Source organism: Xiphophorus hellerii, chromosome 9, assembly GCF_003331165.1.
Source record: "Xiphophorus hellerii strain 12219 chromosome 9, Xiphophorus_hellerii-4.1, whole genome shotgun sequence".
NCBI lineage: Eukaryota > Metazoa > Chordata > Actinopteri > Cyprinodontiformes > Poeciliidae > Xiphophorus > Xiphophorus hellerii.
The window spans coordinates 25,007,277-25,026,821 of NC_045680.1; the positions used below are offsets into that span (position 1 = coordinate 25,007,277).

Sequence of the window (19,545 nt, forward strand, 5' to 3'; positions counted from 1 at the left end):
TAACTGATTATACAAAATAAATGCTATTAAACATGGAAATCAATTTCTATGTTATTGGCATGTTGAGGAAATATAAGATATTAAACTTGTTAACTTGTTTACTGTAAATTCAGTGTTTGTCTGCTGATGTTACTTTAAAGTAGTTAAAATAATATGGCACACTTATATACTAAAATGCATTTCAAAATGCAGATTTTTTTTTAGATTGCTACTCCTGTAAGGTTAAAATCAATATCCATAACAACAGGCACGATGTAAGCTAATTACAAACGACGCTAACAATAATGTGTATGTTAGCAAAGATGATTGGCAACATTATTGCCTAAAATTACTAAAACAGGGTTTTATTCATTAAAAAAAGGGAACAAGACTGTAAGCAGTTTAAATTCTTTGGTTGTCTGACATCCTGTATTAGTCGTTAGCTTGATTAGCATTGCTAGCCAGCTGTAAGTGGTAGTGTTCAGGTGTGTTCCCTAAAGTCATAATGCAGTTGATTGTATTTTACTAAGTTACTCATATAGTATGTGAACATTAATCTTCTTAGTTTGTAAAAACTGTTTGCTGCAATGGGCTATTTGACAGTCCATACGACTGACAGCTACTCTCGACAGGTCTTTAGTTCTCATCAAAAGGTTTAGGATAAAATGAAACCAAAGTTTGGTTTAGATTCTTGTCTGTTTTTGCAGCCGGCCATGCAGCAACCTATGACTATTTTTATGGAGAAATCAACTAAATAAAAGCAACATTATGCCACCAACTCTGTGGGTTTCTTCTCACTAGCTTTACAGGAGTTGACGTACACGTAGGTTGTTTTGATGTCCATCATGGCTGAGTGGGCCATGATGGTTTTCTATAGAGTCACATGCAAAGGGTCAATACCTCCTTCCATCAGTAACAACCTCCACACAGAAGAGCGTTTTGGTTAGCATAACCTGGTAAATGTTGACATATTTGACCAACCAGTCTCAGGTGAGCACCGGTCGGGTCGGAAACACGGCGATTCCCTTGACTCGCTGATTTTCTCTGTGCACGTTCATTACCGCCACGGGAATTTAACAGTGTTAGCTTCTTTTCTCTCCCCCCTCCAGAATATTCATTTAACGTAGTGAGGATTTACCCCCTAATTTCCTCTCCAGCAGCAACACGGCTGACCTTCCTATTGGCTGTGGCATGTTGAAGTGACAGTTGGTGTGATGCAACAACAACTCACCCCCCTCCCCATCCTCCTCCTCTCCATCACACAAGTTATAAAGAGCAATATCTAGTTCCATGGATTGAGATAAGCTTAGGTAGATTAATGCTCCGGGACACTGAAATATTTGCTGTATGAAACTCCTGTTTAGAAAACAATGGCAGGTTTCTGCAGACGAGACCCTGTGATCTGGCAGATGGCACGAGCTCCAATAGTTCCTCCATGTTCAAGGCAGCGCTTCTCCCCCGGTTTGAGTTCCTGTGGCTTAATGGGATTTTAGAGTCTACATTCAAATGAAGTCTGTATAGGGAAAAAAAAAAAAAAAACGGGATTATTTTTTTTCAGGCTGTTTAATCTCTCTCCTTTTTTTTTTTTCAAACTGAGCCTGTCCCACGTTTTTTTTTTTTTTTCCAGCATTCGTGGAAAAGCGAATGCTACAATCAGCGAACGCTAGAGCGCAGACGGCCTATCAGCTCAGAGAGCCAGACGGATGCCCTGTGGACCGTTTTCTCTAACGTGAGGCGCGCTCAGTCACTTCGACTCACTTCAGCCCGGCTTGCCGCACCGCGCCGTGCCCGCCTTCTTCTTCTTCTTCACCCAAAAGCGCTCCCATCCTGCTCAGCGAGGACAGACGCTTAGAGGCTCCGTTGTCGCCGCCGCCGCCAGACGCAGCTCTTTCAGTGAAGAGCGGCTCCATCTCCGACTTCACATCAGTCAGACCCTCCATCTCTCTCTCTTTCTCTCTCTCTCTCTCTCTCTCTCTCTGCACCCCGCCTGCGTCTTGGATCGTCTAGCTCTTCATCAGACAGATAAAAGATCTGGTGGAAAACCCCTCCAACCCCATGAGAGGTCCCTTCGCTTCTTGAATCGACGACCTGATTCCCGGGAGATCTCATGATGCCCAACGCGTTCCAGCAGAAAAAAGGTGAGACGACCAACTTAGGCTCGTTAATTATAAGTTAGACTGACAACTGAAAGCGGCAGGAATTAGTGAACGAAGCTCACTCAGTTTCCGTTAAACCCACGTAGGCTTTTGCAGAGAAATAAATATCACTCTGTATATATAAAGCATGCTTCAAGGAATACATTTTTCATTCCAATATCAATGCCCTCTTGTTTATTTTTTCCCCAGTTGGAGACTTTGTTTTATTTGTTTCCGAAATAAGCTCATCCCTAAACAACTTAAATTTATAGTAAGGAGCTCACACCTGAGCAGCATGGATGGAGCGCAGCCAAACCCAACACCCACTGCATGCAAAGGCCACGAACACTCGCCTGCCAACACCTGCGTTGATAAATCTGTAGAATTTCCATACAACTTTTACGTCGGTCACCCAATCCGAGAGATTTAATCGCTCAATTGCTCGTTCAGTCCCAATTCGCAGGCATGCAAAGCGGCCGAGGCACAAGTGTGATAAATCAACTGACATCTGATAAGCAAATGGGAACGGTGCATCCGCTAAAATAATGGCCCCCACTTCTTTTATCTACTGTATTTTAAAAAAAAACACACACACATGTAAATAGGAGGGTTTTTTTTTTTTTTTTTTTAAACACCCGCCACCATGAGATATGAGCAGTTTGAGAGAACTATTTGATTCACTTTGGATTTTCGTGTCGCCTTTACATCACAAGCGCCTTCTCCCCTGGTTCACTGGAGGCACTGATTTCAAAAGGTGAGTGGTTTCAATAAGAAACTTTTGTTGTTTTTTTACTTTACCATCAGAGGACTTTATGAAAGACTAGCTAAAAGAAAAACCCAACAGATTACTGTAAATGTTGTTAAATGCACAACGTGACCCCACGCTTTGGTTGGAAATTTCTTTAGTTGAAATCCACTTGCTCTACTTTTGCTTGTGGTCTTGAGTGTGTGGAACTTTTTTCCTCCCCCCCCCCCCCCCCCCAAAGTGCAGCATCATGTCTCTCTGCAAGTAAACGTGAAGGTGCTGAACTTCCACCTGCAACTTCCTAGGCTGCAGAGATGCTTTTTTTTTTTTTTTTTTTTTAAACGAAAGCACAGAGGGATGATGTGACTGGAGTTCAGTCAGAGAATCATTTCATGGCAAAAAATAAATAAATAAAAATGCAACTTAATGAGGCACGATGGTTAGTTGGGTTGAATTATCTCTGGTAAATACAAGCTGTGGGTGTTTATTTTGCAGGATGCATAAAAAAAATTTAGGATTATTTGTGATTTTTGTGAATTAAATTAAGTAACAGCTCAGGTTTTGGAAGAGGAAAAAAAGGATTTTAAGACCAAACGTAATTTTTGTTTTCACATTAATTCAAATTTAAATATGCAGGTAAAACATTACGCATATGTTTGCATATTTTTTCAAATAAAATCTTGAACTTTCCCCTTTTTTGAATCCTTCTCCATCTATCTACCACAAATGCACTTTTTTTGTTGTTGTAATTTACTCATTTATTTATTTAGACTTCTGGAGTCTTGGTCAGAGCGCTTTCATCCCTCACCAATCCCACGTTTCCATGTTGGGATTTAAATCCATTTACCGCTCTGGCTGCAGGGGAAGCAGCAAAGGAGCCGACATGAAAACACACCTACATACCACAGGCGGGTCGAGACGGTTTGATGCACAGGAATATGGTCGGAAGCGCGAGGGCGCGGGCTTTTTCTGACAGAGAGCTCGGAAAGCCGAGGAAGAGGCTGACCTCCCCGTGTCTGAACGGCGGGGTGATTAAAAATGCAGATGAAAAATAAATTAACAGTGCTCTCTATCCAGGACTGCATTCATATTTTAGTTTTTTTTTTTTTTTTCCTTTTTCCCCCCCGTGGCACAGAGACGGAGCGCTGAGTGCACTGTTGCTGCTTTGTTGAACCGTGGCCTACAGCTAGGTGTGTGCAGTTCCTGTTCAACCACCCCTCCCCACACCCCACCCCCACACCCCCCCGCCACACACACACACACGTACAGACCAGCCCCAGCCGTTAGCGTTCGCCTCAGCCAGCCGCTCTGACCTTGCAGCGCGCGGTTCGTAATGTGGGAGAATTTGATGCGGCTGAAATCAAAACTGGGCCACGGTGTGACCGAGCGCAGGGGAAGAATCGGGGTGTGGAGGGGAGAGGGTTGGGAAGAGCTGCGACTGTTAAAAGGAGGAATGACAACAGAATACCGCCGGGAGCGCGTCTGTGTGGGAATCTCTTCAAACACACCAAGTGTGGCGAGAAAGAATTCAAAACCGGTTGGGCAGCTTTGAGTCTTCACCACTTACATCACGACGCACTTAAAAGAGACGGTGGACGTTTCCAACGCTTCCATGGAAATACACCCTGGAAGTTACCTGTGTTACCTAAACAGTTCGAACGGCAAACTAGAACTGGGTTCTGGGTGACCGGCGGGTCCGGTTTCTGCATCAGCTTTCTCTCTTCACCTAAGAGATTCGTCACGGATGATTTCATGGTATTCACGTCGAAAATGGTAGTAATAATGTATTGATCTAATTACTGTAATTTGAAACAAAAGTACAAATTATTCTGTTGTCTGCTAATATGAAACATTTAACAGTCATTTATTGTCAGTTTGGTATTTAGAAATACAGCAGGACACCTATTACATTTAGTAGTTCTTGCATGCTTATTGAGCAGAATATCAGAAATTGTTGCTATTCTATTTGTAGAGTAGCGGAAACAACTCAAACTTTATTTACGGAGCGGTTTTCATACAGCCGAGTTCAACACAAAGGGGCTTTACAGAGGTTAAAAATAGGCGGACAGACGTAAAACCACAAGAGAGGCACACTAGAAATGATCCACCTGAGTCAGCAGACGAAAAAACGGAAAACAACAAGAAGCAGACGAAGATGTAGATAAAAAGGTAGATAAATAAATCGTTATAGATGACGAGGAGGTAGAGTTAGCTGCTCAGTGAACTAATTTGCAGCCAGCTGCATTACAGACATGTTACTCATAGAAACTGTAGTTTTAGAACCGTTATTGGCTTTCTGAAAATATGTCCAAACTGACACATTTGCCTTTTTTTTGTCAGCTAGATTGTAATGGAGGGACCATCTGTAGGGCATCTATCGTATCGTTTATTGTGGTAAATTTCTTCTGATCATTTTGTGTAATTGTTGGTGCAATAAATTACAACAGATGATTTTTAAACACCCCCAAAACTGTGGAGAAAATAGTTATGCTAATAGTTATGCTGTTTTCTCCACCGTATTTTCAATGAAAATATCAATAATCGTCAGTAACTCATTAAATGCAGTTACCGTGTGCAGTTTAGTGGAACAAATCGCACTTATTTTTGCGACTGTTGTCCCAAAGACGCATATCACAAATGAGAATATTTGTGTTTGTGGAGCCATACAATTACCTAAACATTACCTGCTGTCCTAACTTTCATTGTTATTGTGATAGTACCACAAAATATCTCTAATATTTTAAGTCCGTAATCGCCCAACCCTACTATCTTACGTTCCATGCAGTCGGGAAAACGCTGGTCACTCGGGTAGTTCCATCTCATTAAAAGCAGTTTTCAAGTGTAAAAACATTGAGCCTGAAAATTTTACGATTTTAAATCAGAAATTTCTCCCAAAAAAAGGGGAAAAAAAAGTAAATTCTTGGTACCAGTAACTATGACATGCCTAATAAGGAAGATAAGACGGTGACTGTAAAAAAAATTTAATTTTGCTTTGGAATAAAATAAATCCTTAAGAGACTGTTTTTCATGATGTAGTAAGTGTTAATTTTAAAGCTTTGGAGTGTGCAGGAATCTCCTCCTGTGCAGTTTGAGTTAAACAAAAGAAAAAAAAGGAAGATAAAACTGACACAAAGAAAAGCTGCTCTCACAGCCAGCCCATCGAGATCCACAGCTCGACACCTAACTGGTGGGGCAGCGATGAGGAGAAGGTGGAGTGATTCAGGCACATGGTTCCTATTGGATCATTATCCAGGGTGGTGCGGAGTAATAAGAGCCACCTGTTGGCTATCTGAGCGCCCACTCCGGGGCGTCCCGTCTAAGACAGAATACCTCTGAATATACGGAGGCAAAGCTTTGGAAATAATCTCCCAAATTTCAGCCGCTCGGACCTGCTGCTCTGGAGCAAACACAGTAAAGATTTAACGATGGCACCCATTATTTGCACACGTTGTCAGTCTCATTCCTGCGTTTGCTGGAGGAATCTGAGCCACCGTGCAGCAGGTGGCACGCCGGTATGCGTGGAAGATTCCACCGAGTTCGGATCTGCAGAGTTCATTCTGGGCCTCCTCTCAGATGGCCTTGAGAGGAAGTCCGGAATATACAGGCTTTAATTTGACTAAAATTGAAATTCCAGCCCACCAAACACCCAACGCCATCACACACCTCGGCTCTCAATGCGCTCCGAGTTGTTTGCTTGGAGGAGCAAAGCAAACAAATCTCAAGGTGAATCGCCAAAGCGCTGCAGAAAACTTTCTGCCAACGTACTTTTTAAGAGCGCGTTTTTGAAGGAACCAATAGACACTCGTTGTCCAGAAGTGCCACAATATATACAGTACAGACCAAAGGTTTGGACACAACTGTGTGTCCAAACTTTTGGTCTGAACTGTATATTTATATGAACAGGGACGGATTGAGAAGAATAAAGGCCCCTGGGCTGGAACCAGATTTGCTGGTATATATATATATATATATGTATATATATATATATATATATTTTTTTTTTTTTACTTGCGCAAATTACTGAACTATAGGTAGGTCTATATTGTTGTATTGTTGCATTTACAAGTTGATGTACGGTTGGCTTAAAATGTGTGGCATCATTTTGGGACCATGTTGGATAGGTAATTTCCAAATATTTGAGGGTAGTTTCAATTAATAAAACAATCCAATGTTTTACAAAAAAAAAACCCACATGCGAAACGAGCCCATGACTTTAATATGAACCAGGGATGCACCGATCAACTTTTTTCACTTCCGATGCCGATATCTGAGGTTTAACATCGGCCGATACCGATCCGACACAGAAACAGTGTCGAATTGTTTTAAAATGCGTAGTTTTTAAAAAACGCAAACCTAAATGTACTCAATTACAAATTTAAGTGATAACTCTGCACCAGTACAGCACAGTTAAATACACCAATAGCTTCACAATCTTGGTCAAACATGTAAAAACGACTTTAATTTGTTCAGGCAGTGCAATTAGGATTATAGCACCAAAATGAAACTGACAAAAGCACATTGACCACCTTGGTCAAATATGTAAATAAAACGGCCAACTAATACTTTCTTTCCAATATCGAGATCAATACATAGTAATATCAGGATCAGTGCGTCTCTAATATGAACATGCACACTATACACGAAAAATTTGTTTGCCGCCCTCCCCCTGTTGTTTGCGCCCCGGGCTACTGCCCTTTCTAAAGTCTGGCCCAGTTTATGAAGCAAGAACAATCCGAACCCGACTGTGAGATCCTACAAACTTTTAAAAAAAGAAAGAAAAAAAAAAAAGCAGCTTCTCCTCATGTTTGTGTTTAACCTTGTCAGACGGGATGAAAGACAGCTTTCAACATGGAGACACGCAGCAGCTTTGTTGCAGGGAGGGCTTGATTGCCCGTCAGAATAGAAGTCGTCTGTGTTAATTAATATAAAAAATCTTTTTTAAAAAGCATGAGGCAAACCTCCAAAAGAAATTCACTCCTGCACAGAAAGTCTTTTGAAGTCACCCTCCTCCTCCACCACATACATCATTCTTTTTTTTTTTTTTACATCTCAATCTCTTTTACCTGTTTTATAAATGATGTGCGCATGTACAGTAGGTTTTTCTGTGATGCCTTTAAACAGACGATCAAGGTGAAATGATATGAATGCAAATCTCCTTGTGATGGTTTCCACGCATCCGCCGCGCAGAAAGACGAGCTTACATGCGAGTGAAGAGAGAGAGAAGGGAAAAAAAAACAAGAAAGGGAAGGGGGGAGGGGGTAAAAAAAGTGAAACTTAACAATATAAAAAGAAAATCTTTTAAAGAAAGGAACTAAAAAGACCTCTGTAGCTAACAGCATTATCTGTTTGGTGTTACAGCGCGGTTGCATCATGCCTCTCAGAACAAAACTCTGCACTCATCTTTGCTGACAATGAACACTGAAGTTGGCAGAAATTTGCTGTGAAACGAGACAAAAAAAAAAGTGCAATTTATGAAGAGGAGGAGGAGGGAGGAGGGAAAGTGAGGCAACCTCCGGGCCTCGGGCTTTTGTCAGTGGGCACTTCTGGTCGGTGACCCTGCGGCGCACCGACTGGATCGGCAGCGATTCACACTATTATTATTAATAATAATATTATTATTATTATTTTCGTTAAAATGAATTCAGCTGGTGAGCTTGATTTCTGAACGCCGTCAAACAGAACAATGTTTAATTCTGCAGCCTGAACGGAGACAATTAGGATTAACCGGCGCAGTTTGATAACACGGAGGGTTCAGACGGGGGCACATTGATCTGCCCCTCTCTAAGTGGGTCATTTATTATTACTGGGTTTTTTTTTCTTTAGGAAAAAAAGAAATTGGTGGAGTAAAAAGTTTGCCAAGGATTTGCGGTAATTATCTCATCCCCGTATAGCGGGGGCACAGCATGAGGCCTTGGTAAATTACACGTCTCCCTCCTAACTCCTGGATGGTTTATGGCCGTGCATTATGCATAAACCGCGCCGGAGCGCCTCAAACGTCCCCCAAGTGGATTGAAATAAAGTTGACGCTGCTCTTTGTTTGGAGCTCCGCGCCGTCTTTATTTGGCAGTGCTGAATCGGAGATTGCTGTAAAACAAAAAAAAAAAAAGCCGTCCGTCTTAATTATTTTTGGAGACTTTCTCGCCCTCCCTACTTCCCCACCACCACCAGTCTCGCAATGGTTCGTGAATACCTGAAGTGTTTTTTTTTTTTTGTTGCTGGTTTCTTTTTGGAGGGATTCCGGCTGCAAATGGGCGGATGCTCGGGCACTCCACTGGGAGATGTCACTCTTGCTGAAGTGGGAAAGAGAGAGGGAGGGAGAGAGGGTGTGTTGCTGTACAATAAGTTGGGGGAAAGAAAAGAAAGGAAAGAATAAAAAACAGGAGCACAGACTGTTGGGGGCAACATTAATCTCAGAACCCACCAAGTCAAAGTTGTTTAAATCTCATCAAAACCATTAAAAACGTGGCTTTTTTTTTGTTTCATGCTCAAAATAATAGAACTTACTTTTAGAAAGTCTTTAAAGGTTTCTGAGGGGAGGAAAGTCTTCAAACGGGAAACGTTCCCTCTTACTGCTGGTTTCAAAGTCCGTAAAATGAGACCTCTGGGAAACTTCCAGAGATCATCTGTGCCTGCAGGTGCTGCCCCTTCCCTACTTGCTGCTGCAGACTGGTGCTCAGCTGGCTGAAAGAAAGCCGCCTTGTGCTTTCAAATTTTGCTCTTTGAAAATTTGTCCGGTTGCAGACAACACAAAAAGGTCAGGGTGTGAAAACTAAAGAAAGGCAATGCTGGTTCCCTCTGGTGTAGAGGCACTTGAGCACATGTAGCAGTTGCTCGTTCTACATTTTTTGCTCAAGTTTGTGTTCAATTTAAAACAATTAGTTTTATAGATTATTATTTAACTGTAATAATCAATGCGTGCTAGTGTTGTTGCTCCCTGACTTTAAATAATACATTAAAATGTCTCTAACATTTTAGTTCTTTTTTTTCCCTTTCTCTGATACTTTTACACATTTATCTACTGTATATCAACCCACGTGATAACAGTAATTTACTGTCAGTCAGTTTACACACTAATTCTGAGCTAAAGTTGCAGTTGCAACTTCAACAGGGGGCTGGGCAGGTGGGCCATGGGCACCTTTGGAGAAAGGCTGGTCACCCCCCTGACACCCAAAGAAAATCAGCATCAATTTATATAAAAGACATAAAGAGTAATTTTCTTCAATAAAGACACAAATGTAAAAACACAATCAGTGCATGCATAAAGTTTTAAATATTTATGTATTTTTGTTGTTTAGTTGTGGCACTTTAAAATTTTACCGGCCCTGTCTGGCCATCCCTATGAAAATGTCCTGGGGCCACCACTATTTAACTCATCTATATCCACAAATATGTCCTGTTTCTTTAAGAGTAAAATCATATTTTATAAGTCTTAAAACAACTATTCATCATTTCAGGTTTTTTATGTCCTACATAAATTAACAGTTTCTTTTATTTTTTTACTCTCCCAAGCCCAGCAAATGCTCCTCCTCTGCCAAGGAGTGAACGGGATGAGAAAAGACGGCGAATCCGTGGTTTGGAATCACCACAAGCAAGGCTTCCAAGGTGAGTCACTGACAGTAAATGTGTGCCCACATGTTGTGAGACGAACGCAACTTCTAACGCGTTGCCCGTTTTACATCTCATAACCGAGATTCGGAGGCTCGCCTATGAAAGCCTGTAAACGACGCGCAACTTCACACCAGGCCTGCCTTCTGCGCAGGGATGAAAACAAAAACCACAGAGTTCAGGCTTGTCCTAGATGCCTTTAATTGCATGCGAGCGCCTGGCTGGTGATGGTCGCAGACAAGAAATGGATCAACACAACAAACACCACATGGCTGCAAAAGAGAGGTGGAAAAAACAAAGGAGCAGTTTTATTCTTTTAAAATGATGCAGAGTTCACATGCACATTAAAATAAAGCAATGCACTGTTCATTTTCCAGATTATTCTCTTTTTTTGTGCAATTTTTCCTCATCTATCAAATGAATCCAGTCAAAAAGAAACAGAAGTCACTCCAAACTGAGCAACAGTAGGCTGTAGCCCGCAAAACAACACTCTCCTGACCTTGACATTACTTTTTTTTTTTTTTTTAACAATGTTTGCAACATGTCCCAGAGCGTTTTAAACATTAACTTATTTATAACCAGGAGCTGCATGCGTGCTCTACTCTGGACTCCCAAGCCTTAAGTTTTCCTATTGCAATGCAATTACAGAAATGCAACAAGTTTGCTTTTACTATGCAGACAAACCCCTTACAGCAAAGAGCCTAAAGTTCTATTAAAAACAACAATCAGCCAAAGGTTACAGACAGTTACCGAACAGTTATAAGCAGAGATGAGGAAAAAAAAAAAAAAAACAACATATAGCTGAGCTAAAGAGTCAGTTCAAACCGTGCGCTGAGAAAAAACAATCCCATCCGACCGCTGCACCGACTCAATGCATTACAGAGGAAATATCAGTCTATTAAAGCTCTCCCCCCCAAAACCTTCCCCACCGACGGCATGAAGTTAACATACCCGCAGGGAAATGCGCCTACAAACTGATAAGAGCCCCAAAAGCAAGGCAGAGACATCGACCTGTCCGCACGGACCTAATTCAGAGCTCTGTCTCTGCGCAGCTCATGTATGGACTGTATGTGTGTTAAATGCAACGGAAGGCAGCGGCACGGCGCGCCGTTTAAGTCACGGAATATAAATTAGTTCTGAGAATTTCGGGGGCTGGTTTTCTCGAGCCGGTGACGTCGCCAGCTCGCCGTCCTGTGACTGCGCGGGCTGAACCAAAAGCAGGGGGATTCCGGACCCCGGGAAGCGAATAACTTCGTTATTTTCGACAATTACACGCATTTTATTGCTCGTTTGAACGAGTATTGAAATATATTTCCGCTCTAAAAATCGCCAGGCGCCGTTCGCGTCTGACGCAGCGCTTTGAAACGAGCTGGTTTTGAAAACTTTAGAAAAAAGTGTCTCTCCCCTGCGCCGGCAGAGTGGTACGGTCTCAGGCTCAAATTCCGAGAATTGTGCTCCTCTGATTCTTAGAACAGGGGTTCTTAGAAGTGGTGATGCAAGAAGTTTCTAGGAAAGCGCTACCAGGTGATTTTTTAAATTCCATTTTTTTATTTTTTTTATTTTTTTCATTTAATGTGGCGCGAAGTTTTTATCTGCTTGTGTTTCTTTGTTTATGTTTTTAGACGTTTGTCCGTTTTTGTGTCTGCTTGGGTGTTTTGTGAAGCCGGCCGGGGCTGCGTGTGGCTGTGTCAGAGTGCGAACAGTGGAAACTCCGGAGAGGGAGAAAGCGGCGGCTGCGGCTGCTGCTGCGGCTGTGTGTGACAGCCGGAGCGCCGCTCTCTCCGTCTCTGGCAGACCGGCTCGGCTCGGCCGGTCCGTCTGGAAGCGGCGGGCGGGCGGACGGCAGTCTCCAGCGGTTGTCGGCTGTCACACTCGGCGGTGCTGTAAAGCAGAGTGATGACGCGCTGGTTTGAGGGAGCAACATCGGAGGAAAATGGAGCGCTGAGTGCGGCTCGCAGCGCACGGTGCTCGGGGTGCCTGTGATTAAATCCCCACTTTGTTCGTTCAAGTGTCAAAACACAGAGGAACGGCGGCGCGAAAGCGAGCGCTGTCACGCGAACTTCGCAGACAGCGTGGCAACCGCACGTTTCGGGTTGTGTATCTATGTTGTTTCTGGTGCGCAGCAGCCGCGGTAATTTGCTCTAATGGAGCGCAAAGGGCTGCCCAGAACAAATCCCCCTGTTACCGTAACACTGCAGCGGAAATGTTACTGTTTGTGTGTGTGTGTGTGTGTGTGTGTAGGGGTGAGAGCGAGTGTGTGTGTTTTTCCGCGGTAGAAGCTACAAGTTGTCTCTTATTTTTTGTTCCACTGTGACAGCACGCTGTTTGACGAGTTTAATGTGTCACTCCGAAGGGGAGAGTCAGTCAGAGCTCTGCGCTGGGAGAGCCGGAGTTTCGTTTATGGGCTGAAGACTTTTTGCTCGATTTAACGAGAAGCGTGACGAAAGTAAAACAAACTGAAAAAAAGAAAAAAAAAGTTTGCTGACTAAAATGTGAATTATTTAAATTTAACCGACGCAGTTACGGACTTCAGGTGACCGTGCCAGTAGTGAAACTGTTAATGTATCTGTATGATTTGATTTTATTCCCCAATTGGTCTGTCTGTGCAGTCCTGCTTCTATTTACGGACGAGTCCAGTTACACGCTCCACTTCTGACACTTGACTTAATGACACCGTCATAAATCCCCATGTAAGCTTCAAAGCCAGTTTGAATATTTCTGGTGTTTTCTGCCCCTGGTTTGAGAAAAACCGTTGACCCAAAAATGCACCAGGAGCGTTTTGAGCGGACTTTAAAACATCAACAAACTGATGTAATGTTACAAGCTGCACCGCGTAGTTTTACCTTCATCAGGGCGTTAAAATCTCTCGATTTAAATTCAGATTTTTTTTTTCATGCTGATAAAAAGAAAATCTGTTTGTGGGAATTATTTCCCCTACTTTATAATCCGGTTGTAAAAAAAATGAAACGCGCACTGAAAACTTTCTTTCGCTCCGGTTTAAGTTGAGACATGCTCTAAGATATTGATATGCTGTTCATTTGAATAACGCTGATATTTAAATTAGTCTAGACTTTAGATCCACATTTTTAAAAAACCAGCAGCTAATTATTATTAAATTTTGCCCATTTATGTTGTAGCCATTTTTCTTCCTGCAATTTGCTGCAGTTTATTTATCTGCTGAATAATTGATCTTGAACTCCATGTTAAGCTTTCGACGAGTGTTTCCGAGAGAAAGTGAGGAGGAGAGAAATTATTCTAAAAGCAGAAATTAAAATATCCAAATGTTGTTTTAATAAATGGCGCCGCCTTCTGGCGACATCGTCTGTTTCTGATCTGACCATCTCTTTTTTTGTGGGGATATTAAATAAGTTGAATACAGCTCATTTATCCAAAGTCAGATCCTAGAATTTAGTCTTAAAACCAGTGGAGTCTGTGTGGAACGGAGTGAACTGACGAGTTTGATCGTTTTACAAGAGCAAAAAAAGCAACAAAAAAAAATGTCATTCTTTTTTTTATTTTGTTGGCAGAACTTGACAAAATGGCTTGTGCAGCAGACAGCTGCATACAGTTCACGCGCCACGCCAGTGATGTCCTTCTTAATCTGAACCGGCTGCGCAGCAGGGACATCCTCACAGATGTTACCATCCTGGTCAACAGACAGCAGTTTCGTGCACACAAGACTGTTCTCATGGCTTGCAGGTGTGCTGTGTTTATTCTTAAATTTTAAAGCACACGTTTTCTTTATACTCTTGGTTTAAATCTAACCCTTCTTCCCCCTGCCCCCTCCCTCCCTTCATGCACACAGTGGGCTGTTTTACACCATCTTCACTGACTCCCACAAGTGCAACCTTAACGCCATCAGTCTGGACCCAAAGGTGGACCCAGAGGGCTTTGCCATCTTGCTGGAGTTCATGTACACTTCCCGTCTCACACTAAAGGAAAGTCTCATCATGTCCATCATGAATACGGCCATCTATCTGCAGATGGACCACGTCGTGGACACTTGCCACAGATTTATCAAATCCAGGTCGGTGGAATCCGTCAGATCTCTTGTGTAAAGCCGTGATTATCAGTGTCTGTGTGTTCACAACCCCTCTCTCTTTCCCTGCACAGTGATCCGACTGCCAAGCTGCCCAGAGATGAGTTTCTGGTCAGTCCATTGGTGTTGCCTCAGGACGTCCACGCGTATCGACCCCATGATATTGTTGACAGCCTGCACAGCCGCCTGGCTCCGTTCAGGGACGGAAGGCCCTATGGCACAAACATGTTCAGCAGCGTCAGCACCCCCAGTAACTACCACCTCTACGGGCAGTTTCCCATGCCGGGATTCCCTTTCTCGCTCTGTAAGCTGACTGATGCCAAAAACGCTTTCGCTGACCTCTCAAAGAGTGGGATCCACCACAAACACTGTCCTCCTCATGACGGCGTCAATGGCATCAGGGCAGACTATGCCAGAGCTCTTGGTACCGGCTCCTCTGGCATTATTCACTCAACCACCTTTGCTTCCAGAGAAATAGGAAGAGACAATGAGATTAGGAAGGAGGGGCACGAGGGCCAGCTCATTGGCCTCAGCTCAAGAAAGCGCACATTCCCTGTGTTGACCCTTGAGCACCAGAAAGACTTGAGCAAAGAGCATGGTTCACAGGCAGAGGACGACCTCATCCATCAGCACTATCCTTTGGGAATCTCTGCCGGGCGCAAGAGTCTCATGAGCAGCCCTCAGAGTCCCCTCAAATCAGACTGCCAGCCCAACTCCCCGACAGAGTCCAGCAGCAGCAAGAACGCCGGCCTCTCCCACATTGGCGGAGGGCAAGTGACGCAAGGTACGCCAGACCCTAAGGCTCGCAACTGGAAGAAGTACAAGTTTATCGTGCTGAACCAAAGCGCGAAAGATGACGAGGCAGGGCTGAGGGATCCCGGGCTCCGCTCCCCGCAGCGCCTCAGCCTGCAGCCCTACATCCACCCTGGCGACTCCGAGAGCCTTGACGCTCAAGCCACGAGTAAGAGCAGCGACCACGGCGAGGACCTACCCGTGCCACAGGCCAGCCGTCTCAACAACATCATCAACAAGTGAGGGCCTTTAAGATGCAAGTTTAAGAAACTTCATCTTGTGGATGATGGAAGTCTTGAGTGTTTGTTTTTATCTTTTCTCTCCCAGTGCGCTCGAGGGGTCACTGAGGAACGGCGACAGCCACCCTCCCCACTACCTGAACCGCCTCGGCTGCTCCACCTGCGGCTCTCAGTCCCCCCAACACTCCAACGTCTGTCCCAACAACCCCAGGTCACGCCTCTCCGAAGACATGACGGAGCTCCACTCAGAGTATTCAGACTCCAGTTGTGGTGAGTACATGGTTTCAAGTTTGGATTAGAAATGCTTGTATCCGGCATCGTCCATTAACGAAATCCGATTTCTCTCCCCTCCACCAAGCAGAAAACGGTACGTTCTTCTGTAACGAATGCGACTCCAAGTTTGCCGACGACGAAGCCCTGAAACAGCACATGCTTCAAGTCCACAGCGACAAGCCATACAAGTGTGACCGCTGTCAGGCCGCTTTCCGCTACAAGGGCAACCTCGCCAGCCACAAGACCGTCCACACAGGTACTGAACTAAAACGAAGATCTCTCGTTTTTATCTTTTAAGTCTTTGTCATTGAAGTCTAAACCGATTTCTTTCTTTTCAGGAGAGAAGCCGTATCGCTGTAACATCTGTGGTGCTCAGTTTAACAGACCAGCTAACCTCAAGACTCACACTCGCATCCACTCAGGGGAGAAGCCATACAAATGTGAGACGTGTGGAGCTCGTTTTGTACAGGTAAGTCCAAGGCTGAACCGGTACAAAGTTGTGCTTTAAAAGCTGTTGAAACATTTGAATCAGTCATTTTATTTGGGGTTCCTGTTTCAGGTCGCTCATCTTCGTGCCCATGTGTTGATCCACACCGGTGAGAAGCCATACCCATGTGAGATCTGCGGAACACGCTTCCGTCACCTGCAGACGCTGAAAAGCCACCTGCGCATCCACACGGGAGAGAAACCCTACCATGTAGGTTGATTAGAAGAGATTCCATCCAATTCTCACTTGATTGGCTCTCATTGGCAGGTCAAATAGCCAATCATTCAATAGAACCCATCATTACAAGCATCAAAACTAAAAGTTGACCATTTTTTTGTTGATAAACACATCAATTAACAGCATGTGCTATGATGCACTTTCCTGAAGGTTGGGGACGTATAGGTCGAAGCGTATTTTAAAATATTTCTTTATTTTCGTTTCAGTGTGAAAAATGCAACTTGCACTTCCGCCACAAGAGCCAGCTGCGGCTGCATCTCCGACAGAAGCACGGCGCCATCACCAACACCAAGATCCAGTACCGCATGTCCACAGCAGAAATACCTACCGACCTGACAAAGACATGCTAGGCTAAGCTAAAAGAGGGGGACAAAAACAAACAAAAAAAAACCAAACGGTTACCTTGGAGGCAGTCTTGACCCTGGCATTTAACGACCCCCACCCTCCTACAAACTTGTACAATCATCCAAAATAGTAGTGCCACACTGTGTTTTTGAGACAATTCAATTGGCCGCGTCTGCCATTCTAAACGGGTTTCCACTACATGTGATGCTAGAGCCACTTATGGTATCTTAGTCACTTTATGATTTCTTTATAGATCTAATTATATAAATATATATATGTATGTTGGGAGTGTTTTTAAGATTTGAAGGTACGTATATAAAGCTTTATTTTCTTGAGAAGGATGAAATGTAAACAATGTGTTGTTTTTTTGGGGGGGGAAATACAGTATTTTATATCAGAGAACTTACTTTTCTGAAAGTATTGACAATTTTGACAGGTGGTACATATATTTTAAGACAAAATAAACAAACAGGCTTTGTGGCTATATAAATTTGTCTAGACATTTTTAAGCGTATGTACAGACACGTAGGCGTAACAGGCAGGATGGGTGGGGCGCATTGGGATTGGATGGAAAACGTATCGGACGGCTGCTGCTGTCTGACAGTTTTGTGCATGAGGTATTTCTTACCGTTGTCGGGCAGACCACGTAAATATTGTGACATATTATGTTCTATCTGTGCGATTGCTCTCTGCTGGCAGAGCCAATCTAAGCGTTTTTTGAACTGCATTTCTGGGTACTGCTTTGTAATGACCAAGAAAAAAAAAAAGCAAAAAAAAAAAAGAAAGATGTTCTCATTTTGTTTTTCTGTTTGTTTTTTCCTCTCTTTTTTTGCTTCAGATGTGTTTATATATAGATGTGACTTTAGGTTTTTGTTCATTTTAGTTGTTTTTTTTTCATAAGTGAAAGTTTACAGTTCTTGCTCTTTGTTCCAGATCCTACCGTAAACTTGTGTCGATGTTGAGCTTTTATTTGACCTTTTTTTTGTTGTTGTTTGTAGATACACTGTGTATTCAATGTGCCTTTCTCTAAGCTGGCTGACCTCTTCAGGGTTCAGACCAGCTCTATTAAAGGTACAACTCAAGGACACCACTTGTCCTGATTCCCAGTATGTGTGTGTGTGTATGTATATATTTCTAAATACTTGTCTGTAACCTTACAACATGAAACTTTATCATTGTAAAAAAATTCAAGACTTTTTTTTTTTTTGGATTGGGTTTCTTTTTTTTTTTTAAACTGCATTAAAATTATTGTACAATGTTATAAATGTATGAATGTAAAATAAAGGTACTGGATTTCTATGTATTGAAAGCAGAGTTTTTCATTTTTGTTTAGAAAACTGCATTAACGACTGTTTTCAATTTATCACCAAAGTCTTCAACATGTAGAGTATATTTGGATTTTGTCATTTAATAATACAAAGTAGAGCAGAATTGCGACACAACTAATAATTGTCAAATAATTTCTCTGCAGCTCCTCTAGAGTTACTCTGAGCATAAAGTTAGTTCTGCATTTCCAGGCTAATAGTTTAGATCAATAATGATTTGAACAGAGATGTTCAAAACCCTAATCTTTCTTTTCTTGGTCTTCATAATGCGGTTTTAATTTGGGATAACGGAGTATAAAGAGGGCTGAGACAAAGGAAAAAATGCACACCAATCTTTCAAAAGGCATTATTTGAAAAAAAAATTCACTTTCTAATATGAATTAGTTTGGGGTTCTTCTGTCACATAAAAATCCCAATAAAATACACTGAATCTTGTAACATGAAAAAATGTGGAAAAGAACTTGGCAAGACAGCGGGGCGCTTCCGGTCGTTTTTCATGGGTTCACTAGAAATTAAATAATTACTTATAATCTAATTTTGACAGCTTGACAAAAAGAAAAATAATTACATAATTATACAAAGTAGATCCAGTAATGTAAAGATGTGTAAAGCCTTGAATTTTAATGTGCAACGTCTGCTGCCCCCTAATGGTGCAAAAAGGAAATGACAGGTGCTTTTGGTATAACGTCAATGAAATAAAAAGAAATGTAATTTAAAAGAATATACTGTGATTACGTTTTAACCAATGATTCAAAAATTTGTCTTCTTGTTTTCAAATTCCCCCCCGATTCAAATCTAGGAATTGCCTGCTGTGTCCATGTTGTGTAACTGGGCTGGTACCAGGACCAAGCCTCTGCTGAGTTACTCAACTTTACGGTCAGCACTGTGGGAAAACTGCAGATCTTCCTCTCATATCAGATCTAACATTCCACCATACGCCTACTTCCTGCTAATAAAACCGTCTAAAATGAGCAGCAGATAAAAATTACAGCTACAGAAGAAAACAATGGCAGAATTACAGTCATGTGAGAGAAAAAATGTAAAAATAAATCCATCCTCTTAATCCAAACGTTTATGTATCTTCATATAAGAAAGTAAAAATCCAGCTGGTCTCCACGTCAGTGACATAAATGTTTAACAAATACAACGTTGAGAAAAAAAAAAAAAAAAAGAGATCCTGAATTTAGACGCAGTGTGTCAAATTTCAGCCTCAAAGCCAGTGTGGGTCATAAAGAGGGCATGAGGCCGGCTGAAGCTGCTAATCAAAACGGTTCTGACCGTCAGTCTGCTGGGTCGTGTTTAAACTATTAGAATCAATAACAAACGGAAAACATTTGACTCGGC

At 42.5% G+C, this 19,545-nt stretch overlaps 1 protein-coding gene and 1 long non-coding RNA gene across 4 annotated transcripts; one reads left to right on the forward strand and one right to left on the reverse strand.

Annotated features, from left to right (window-relative positions):
* Positions 1–1,985: 1,985 nt before the first annotated feature.
* Positions 1,986–18,179, forward strand: bcl6aa (BCL6A transcription repressor a). 3 transcript variants are annotated; one of them, XM_032572011.1, is made up of 10 exons: positions 1,986–2,117; positions 10,369–10,461; positions 13,992–14,163; positions 14,270–14,491; positions 14,578–15,534; positions 15,623–15,804; positions 15,896–16,063; positions 16,146–16,276; positions 16,367–16,504; positions 16,738–18,179. In XM_032572011.1, exons 1-10 carry the CDS (start codon positions 2,087–2,089, stop codon positions 16,879–16,881), a joined length of 2,238 nt encoding a protein of 745 aa, XP_032427902.1. In that variant the 5' UTR covers positions 1,986–2,086; the 3' UTR covers positions 16,882–18,179. The 3 variants fall into 3 exon arrangements, with proteins under 3 accessions (XP_032427902.1, XP_032427904.1, XP_032427905.1); XM_032572013.1 differs by lacking the exon at positions 1,986–2,117 and adding an exon at positions 4,519–4,632 and having other exon boundaries at positions 16,738–18,172; XM_032572014.1 differs by lacking the exons at positions 1,986–2,117; positions 10,369–10,461 and adding an exon at positions 11,875–11,988 and having other exon boundaries at positions 16,738–18,172.
* On the reverse strand, positions 4,707–11,742 carry LOC116725721 (uncharacterized). Its single transcript, XR_004340458.1, has 4 exons — positions 11,416–11,742; positions 9,364–9,540; positions 9,050–9,190; positions 4,707–8,943 (listed from the first exon to the last, which is right to left on the reverse strand). It is a non-coding gene; the product is annotated as an uncharacterized LOC116725721 (long non-coding RNA).
* Positions 18,180–19,545: the final 1,366 nt, after the last annotated feature.